The sequence below is a fragment of the Grammomys surdaster genome, unplaced genomic scaffold, assembly GCF_004785775.1.
Source record: "Grammomys surdaster isolate TR1022 unplaced genomic scaffold, NIH_TR_1.0 133943, whole genome shotgun sequence".
Lineage (NCBI taxonomy): Eukaryota > Metazoa > Chordata > Mammalia > Rodentia > Muridae > Grammomys > Grammomys surdaster.
The window spans coordinates 1-8,460 of NW_021622236.1; the positions used below are offsets into that span (position 1 = coordinate 1).

The following is an 8,460-nucleotide window of genomic DNA, read 5'->3' on the forward strand; positions in this document are numbered from 1 at the left end:
AGGTTTCGTTGAACTTCCTGTGTGACCTGCTCACTTTCTCAGGTGTGTCCTTTGCCAATGGGGAACGCTGGAAGGTCCTTCGAAGATTCTCTCTGTCCACTATGAGAGACTTTGGGATGGGAAAGCAGATTGTGGAGGACTGGATTCAGCAGGAAGCCCGATGTTTGGTGGAGGAACTGCAGAAATACCAGGGTGAGTCTGGGAGAAGGAGCATGAAGGAAGATAGCAAATAGAGACATGAGTGTACAGCCAAAGAAAGAGAGTTGCCCATGCGTAGATAAACACACATAAACACAAACACACACATGTTCACTCACACACATTCACACACATACACACACTTATACATAAATACACATGCACACACATACACATAAACACACACATACATAAACATACACACATTCACACACACATGCACACACATACACACACACAGAAACGTACACACGTTCACTCTCTCTCACACACACATTCACACACACAAAGGGAGAACAAGAAATACATAAAAACAGAGAAAGAGATGTGAAGTTCACAGTGTCCAAGAATAACTCAGAGAAATAGATTGCATGATTAGCATGCTGGGCTCTTACATTCAAGGAAATGGATGCCCATGTTAGGATTATATTTCAGTTAGGCATAGCAGCACAAGCCTTACATCCCAGTAGTCAGGGGCCTGAGAAAGGATCAGAAATTCAAAGCCAGCCTGGCTATATCATCAACTCTTGTCTCGAAAAGAAAAGGTTGATGCAGTGGGTGCACACGCAGATCTCAGTCTGATCGCCAACACCATAATTCTGGCAGGGTGTTACATTCTGGTCATCACAGTGAGCCTGTGTTGGAGGCAGGAGCTTAGAGATTTGAGGTCATCTTTGACTTTATATGGTGTTCAAGGTCATCATGGTTACACAAAACAGTCTCAAAGCATGGTCTATGTCCAGTGCATGTGTGAGAAGCAAGGAACTGTGGTTTTTTCCTTGTGAATATGCTGATTTGGGGGCAGTGAGCAAAGAGGCCAGGTGGGCTGTTTTACTTTGTTGTAGTTACAGGCTTTTCTGGGTACGTTTTAGGAACCTCCTAACAGGGCATACTGGTGACACAGTCTGTTGTTAGGTTCATACTGGTGTTTGTCATCTCTTAAGATTTCTCAGGAGATCATGAGATGACCCTGCAGAAGCTAGAAAGGAAAAGAAGGAATTGGGAGACTAAGAAAAAAGACAGGAGAAAGCAGGGTGACACAGAGACCAGGAAGCTGAGCTAGAACTAGAGGGAGCAAAAGAAGAAAAAGGAGAATGAGTCAGCAGGGAGGGGCAAGAGGGATAGAGAATGGGAGGGATTAGGTAGGGGGAGCAACAAAGAGAAAAAGGTGTAAATATTGCAAGTAATTTAGACCAGAAATCAGAGACAGATAAAGAAAGACTGGTGAGAATTAGGGAGAGATCTGCAGAGGAATCAGAAGACAGACAGCTTGGACCCAGAGAGAGCAGCTACTGTGGGCCACAATTGCTGGACTGACAACATCTCCTGAGGGCCAATCACAGAGCCTGGAAATCAAAGACAGCAGTCAACAGGTGCTGATGGTTCTTGAACACTGCAGAGTCTAGAATCAGAGAAGGAATGGAGGAACACTCACAGATGAGAGACTTGTCAATCCACACAGGCAATCCTGAACCCTTCTCTGCACCATTTCTGACTGTGGGAGTTGCCGATCAGCTTAGAGTCAGCATGGTGATGGGGGAAGGCACAGGGCGGAGACTAACTGTGCATGCTGCCCCTCTCAGCTCTCTGGGTCTGAATCCTGGTCCCAGCCATTTGTCACTGTGTTACTTTGGTGAAGTTAGCTAACCTCTCTGTATATACAAATTGAAAAGAAAAAGCATTGGCCCAGGACACCTCAAGACCAAGTTCTCAGCACAAAGGAGAGTTATTTGCCCCGGAGGGATGAAGGCAGGGATAATGGACAAAGACATGAGACAGAGGAACATGGAGAAGGGGAAGGGTACAAAGGATAGGGGAGAAAGGGGGCAAGGGAGAGGGAGAAGGATTTTGTCCTGGAGTACAAAGGTCTGACTCTGAATGGAGAGGGAACAGATGTTGCACATGGGTGGATGGCAGTTTATAAAGGTAAAAGGGAAGACCCTGTGTTAGTATGAGATGTTTGATTTTAACTGGGCATGTTAATTAGGTGGGCCAAAGGGTTTTTGGTTTTGTTTGTTTGTTTGTTTGTTTGTTTTGGTTTTGTTTTGTTTTGTTTTCGAGACAGGGTTTCTCTGTGTAGTCCTGGCTTTCTAGACCAGGCTGGCCTCGAACACAGAAATCTGCCTGCTTCTGCCTCCCAAGTGCTGGGATTAAAGGTGTACGCCACTCCTTCCCAGTTCAAAGGGGGTTTCTGATTGCTGGTTTTCAATACTTTGATAGCTAGACCTTGGTAGTCAGTTTCAGGAGAAGGCAGTGGCCAAGTAAGGGAATAGACTTTGGGGACTAGCTTTAGGAATGTAGTCTAATGGTTCTTAGCTAAGAAGAGGGAGGGGGGGGGTGAGTGACGCCTGTCAGAGCTCAAGTGGGCTAGTATCCTTTCATTAATAGGATTTTATCTTATGTATACATTGAATAAATTAAAATTAAATAAAATGTTTTATACAATGCTGAGTTCAGGACCTGGTGCATCATATGTGCAGGCTTAAGCAGCTGTTGCTATGCTTTGAGTAGTGAGTGGAAACAGCTTTCCAGAGACGAGGCCAAAGCCAAATGTTCTACAACTCTTGATGCCATGTCTCGGTCCTGCCTCCTCATCCTCCAGGTGCCCCCGTGGACCCCACCTTCCTCTTCCAGTGCATCACAGCCAACATCATCTCCGCCTTTGTCTTTGGAAAGCGCTTTGACTACACAGACCGCCAGTTCCTGCGCCTGCTGGAGCTGTTGTATCGGAGCTTTTCACTCATAAGCTCATTCTCCAGTCAGGTCAGCCAGTGGGTGGGGAAGAGAAAAGCATCCAGGACAGAGGAAATGAAACGCTGCCTTGTGGGTGAAGGAGGGACTATCTGAGGGCTGGAAGAAAGGCAGAGACAACACGGAGAGACAAGGAGGCCGAGACCTGGAGGCAAAGGGAGGGAAGATGAGCAAGGAGGAGAGACCTCAATGTAGCAATACACAGCCATCCAGACAGACATGAAGATAATGATGAGCCAGGGGCTCTGGCTGTAGCTAAGATTATATAGGACTTATCTATCCTGTATTCATCCCTGGGTTCATCCCTAGCATGACATAAGCCAGTTATGGTGATACATGTATTCAATCCCAGTACACGGGTGATCAGAGTTCACAGTCATCTTTGGATAAATACTGAGTTTGAGGACAATCTGAAAAATATGAGATCTGATTAAAAAACAAAACAAAACAATACCTAAATGATGGTTTAGGATAGAGAAGAGAGAAAAAGAGGATAGAGAATACAAGGCAAGAGAGTGCTGGAGAAAGATTCAGAGATCGTCTGATAGGATGCTGTGTTGTTTTTATGTGCATCAGAGTGAAAACGAAGGAACAAGAGAAGATGAGTGAGAGTGGGAAGGAGGACCAAGGGAGGGAAGAGGAGAGGATGGAAGGAGAGAGAAACTTGCTCCTAGGAAACCTAGGAACAGAACACTGCCCATTTCCTGTGACCTGATATTTTTAGGTGACCTCCTGGGCCCTTCTTTTGCAGGTGTTTGAGCTCTTCTCTGCTGTCCTAAAGTACTTTCCTGGCACGCACAGACAAATCGCCAAAAACTTCCAGGAAATCCTTGACTACATTGGCCATAGTGTGGAGCAGCACAGGGCCACCTTGGACCCCAGCACTCCACGAGACTTCATCGATACCTACCTTCTGCGCATGGAGAAGGTTAGTCTTGCATGGATGAGAGAGGGGGTGGGTGAGAGTGAAGGATGGGGATGTGGAGAGAAAGATGGGAGGGGACAGCGGATGGTGAGGAGAGGCAGAAACAGAGAGGAGGAGATGTAGAATGTCTGGAAGAAAAGAGAAGGGAGGAGAAAATAACATAGGGAAAGAGAAGGTGTGTGGCTGGGGAAGAAACACAGGGCAAGGGGCAAAAGTAGAAAAGACCACAGAGGAACAAAGAGCCTAGGAGACAGAACATGATAAACCACCGAAGAACAAAGTAGAAAAAGAAGATAGAAGAATCCAAGGCATATTGTCTGGAGCCAAGTAATGTCCAGAGGTCCAGATAGTATGAGACTCACAGACAGAAGGACAGTGACCAGAGATATGTGTACATCTCCTTGCAAAGGTCCAGTCACCCCTGACCCTCTCTTCTCTCTCCCATCTGGAACCAGGAGAAGTCCAACCACCACACAGAGTTCCATCACCAGAACCTCATGATGTCTGTGCTCTCTCTCTTCTTTGCTGGAACTGAGACCAGTAGCACCACGCTCCGCTATGGCTTCCTGTTCATGCTCAAGTACCCCCACGTTGCAGGTGCACCATGGGTGGACAGTTGGAGGATTTTCTATCTACCTTTGGATGTGGGAATTTGAGTGGATGAGAGCCACATGGACATCTGGAACTCTAATTGCTTTGTTCAACTTGTAAACTAAGGCAGTGCTGTGGGTGGAATGTGAGCGAACACTCAGCTGACCCGTTTTCTGTTGTCTCTATTAAAGGTTGATCCTTCCCTTCCTTCCTTCCGTCCTTCCTGACTTCCTGCAATCTTTACATTCATCTATTATTCGTCCTTCTTTGCATCCACCTCTTCATGTATCTACTTATTCTGTTCATTCACCCACCTATTATCCACCCATCAATGAACATGTCATCAGCCTCTCCCTTCAGTCATTGTCACACGACTAAACATCAATCTCTCCAAGACCTATTTACTCACTCATCCTTCTATCTTCATACTAGACACTTATTCACACTCACATGCACTCATGCACCCATGTGTAGACACACACACACACACACACACACACACACACACATACACATGCACACAAACACATATTCACCTTGAATCCTTCCAGTCAGCCACTTATAAATCAACTGATTAATTATTTGTGTATTTATTGATTCTTTAACCACCAAAGTAGGCATTATATTTATTTATTTCAATGAATCAATGTAAGTGTTGTTCCTTTGAACAATAGAGTTGAATAAACTATTGGCCATTGATTCATTCATACACTCATCTCTCCTATCAAGGGGTTGCATTTCCTAATCCTTTCACTAAGAGGCCTTTGCATTCCTCTTTTGTTTGTCTATTCATTCTCCCATTCATCCACCAATGGAACCACCTATTGACCTACAAGTTGAATCCAGTATAATCCAGTGCTTAGTGTGTTTATTTCATTAACTCATGAACCTGTCCATACACTCATTTATCCATTGATTTTCTTATGTATTCATTTCTACATGCTTCTTTTGATGGCTTAATTTACTAATCTACCTACTTCTCTGTTACATTTCTGAGGACAAAACTTCAAGTTATTAATATAAAGTTTCATGTTAAGTTGTGGTGTGTGTGTGTTGTCAATTCATGTCCAAGGTGAGAATTTCTTCTTCTTCTCTCCCTCACACTCTTGCCTCATCACAGTTGCTCTCAAGTCTCCCTGTGCAGTAGCCCTTTGCTGTCTATTTTTCTTTCTTTAGTAAAACCCCGCTGAAATGCGGGTGAATCTCATGGAGAAGAGATTTAACATAGTTTTAAACAGGGGCACAGAGAGACGGGCACTTTAGAACGGGACAGTTGTTTTTAATCCTTGAAAGCTCTCAGTTTCTCAGCAGAGTCTCCTTACTGCACTGTTTTCCTGTGTCGTTGGCTGATAGAATACAATATCATTGCTACAAAGCCCGTAAAAGAAGTCCACTTTCCCCCTTTCCTGTGCAGAGAAAGTCCAAAAGGAGATTGATCAGGTGATTGGCTCACACCGGCTACCCAACCTTGATGACCGCTCCAAAATGCCATACACTGATGCAGTCATCCACGAGATTCAGAGATTTGCTGATCTTATACCTATTGGATTGCCTCACAGAGTCACCAAAGACACCATGTTCCGAGGGTACCTCCTCCGCAAGGTGAGACCAGCTGCAATTCCTCATCACTACTCCATGGGCATATTCTATGTTCCTAATCACCAACCTCATCCTGTCTTGTGTTTTCTCTGCATTGTCTTAGGGATTGACTATTTTCATATGGGAGTCAGTATATGTTAACATCTTTATCTCATAACTTCTCCTAGAACACCGAGGTGTACCCCATCCTGAGTTCAGCTCTCCATGACCCATGCTACTTTGAACAACCAGACACCTTCAATCCTGAGCACTTCCTAGATGCCAATGGGGCATTGAAGAAAACTGAAGCTTTCATGCCTTTCTCTGCAGGTGAGATAGGCATGTGATTTCTTTCCCAGACACTAGAGGGCAGGCCCACCCTCTGAGACACAAACAGCAATAGGTCCCTGTTTACTGAGTCTATCCCAGCTGCCTGGCCTAAACAATCTCATTTAATCTGGCTACAGCCCCATGAGGGGAGTCTTGAACTAAAGGAGCATCCTGGTCAGGAGAACTTTAGAAAGTGTTTAAAGTCAATGCTAAGAAATTTAACACAGCAGCAGTGGAGGGTAAGCCTTGTTCTGCCGGGCCCAGAACAAGGAATACCCCTGGTAAATCACATCCTGTGACAGATCTGGTATAATGGAGGTTTATCTGTGGGAAGAGAGGGGAGTGAGAGCTTAAGAAATAAGGACAGAAAGAGAAGCTCACCAAGGAACACAATGTGGAGGAGAGAGAGAGAGACAGAGAGAGAGAGAGAGAGAGAGAGAGAGAGAGAGAGAGAGAGAGAGAGAGAGAGAAAGCGAGTGAGCAAGAGATGAGGGATAGAGTAGAGGAGGGGGGAAGGGATATGGGGTAGAGAACAGTCCTTTTTATATGCTGTTGCTACTGCATCTGACTTGCATCAGACAAGAAATGGTGGCAGATGATGATGCAAGCTGTTGCTAGGTCCCTGGGAGAAGTTTGGTGGAATTGCCTGTAAAGCAACCTTTCTCCCTTCTTGTGTAACTAAAAATAAAGAACTAGGAAGGGGTAGTGGTGGAGCTGGAGTGCACTTGTCATGTTCTTTAAACTATGTCCTGCTAAGTTTGGAGTGCTGGTCTGTTTTTAGGGACCCTAAGAAAATTGGGATGTTGGACAAGTCCTGGGAAAGTTGGATGTGTCACTGTGTTCTAGGATCTGTGGGACCATCTTCTGCTAGGAATGGGCAGGCCCAGTAGAAGAGCCTGTGAGAGTAGACAGGAACACCTGTGGGTAGCTTCTCTGGAACTGTTCTGGATGCAGATGTTGAGCAAACATGTGAATTTGGCAAGATCCTGAAACACATATACACATTAGAGGGAGAAAATTAAGTTAAGTTTGTTAGGGACAAGACTATTTTCTTAGGTGTACCATTAAAAGCCCTAGGACCATGGTCTTGGTAGTTGGGGGAGAGGAGTCACAAAACCAGGGGAGTTGGGTTAGATCCCGCCCTCTGGAATAGACAACAGGTTGGGAAGTTAGGCTGTTGATTGACAGGGGCACTCATCCAGATGGAGTCCATTTGACCCAGGAGAGGTGAATCAGAGTATGTTTCCTGAAGCTTACAAGCATCTTTTTAAGTTTACAAAAGAGATAAATTTTAGAAATGTGAATTGTAGTCTGTTTTGAAATTCACATTGTAGAACAAGGTATTAAATACCATATTGTGTCATAGTAGAGACTTGGTAAACAATATTTGTGAAAAGCATGAACAGTATTTAAAGTGAGCTCAGGAAAGACAGAAACCTTCCATGGATCAGAAGAGGCAAGAAGGATTTTCCCCCTCTATTCAGAAAACAGAATGTACATACATTTAGCACAATGAGAAACATCTTTAAGTCTATAGTTAAAAGACAATCAAAAGAAACTCAACATGTTGAACTTGTGAGTGTGATAGTGGATCATATAGTGGTAAGTTGTATCAGAGTTAGGCTAGTAATTTATCATAATTTCATTGATTAATGTTAGAACTCTGAACTTTTGAAATACTAATATCATAGTAGCATAATGAGGGGAAGAAATCTGAAGAATGTTTGTTCCTTTTTTGTATGTTAAACCACTTTCCTGTCACCATCCTACTTTTTCACATCCTTAATCTACCACAACTTGCATTTACAAAGCTTAAAACATTTTCTTCGACCCTAAAAACCGTTTCTTAGATCCTCATAACTTAAGCTTTCAGACCCTCAGACCTTGCATAAAGTTTACTCCTGTTTCCTCTCAATTATTTACCATGACATACAGGTGGTTGATCATTGGGAGCAGTCACTGTAAGGTTAGTCATTTAGAGAAGAAAAAAGCAAAAATGTACATCTGAAACCTGTTTAGCTTTTAACATGAAGCTTGTGAGCAAGCCAAACCTGTTTGCCTTTCTAATAACAGATGTGGTAGTTTTA

General features: G+C 44.0%; 1 protein-coding gene across 1 annotated transcript; it reads left to right on the plus strand.

Moving 5' to 3' along the window:
• Nucleotides 1-42: 42 nt before the first annotated feature.
• Nucleotides 43-6,405, plus strand: LOC114615701 (cytochrome P450 2B1-like; the record flags this gene model as incomplete). The annotated part of the gene is made up of 6 exons (XM_028761359.1): nucleotides 43-192; nucleotides 2,801-2,961; nucleotides 3,701-3,877; nucleotides 4,330-4,471; nucleotides 5,880-6,067; nucleotides 6,232-6,405. Coding segments are annotated over 6 exons (977 nt in total), but the record flags the coding sequence as incomplete, so codon positions are not given.
• Nucleotides 6,406-8,460: the final 2,055 nt, after the last annotated feature.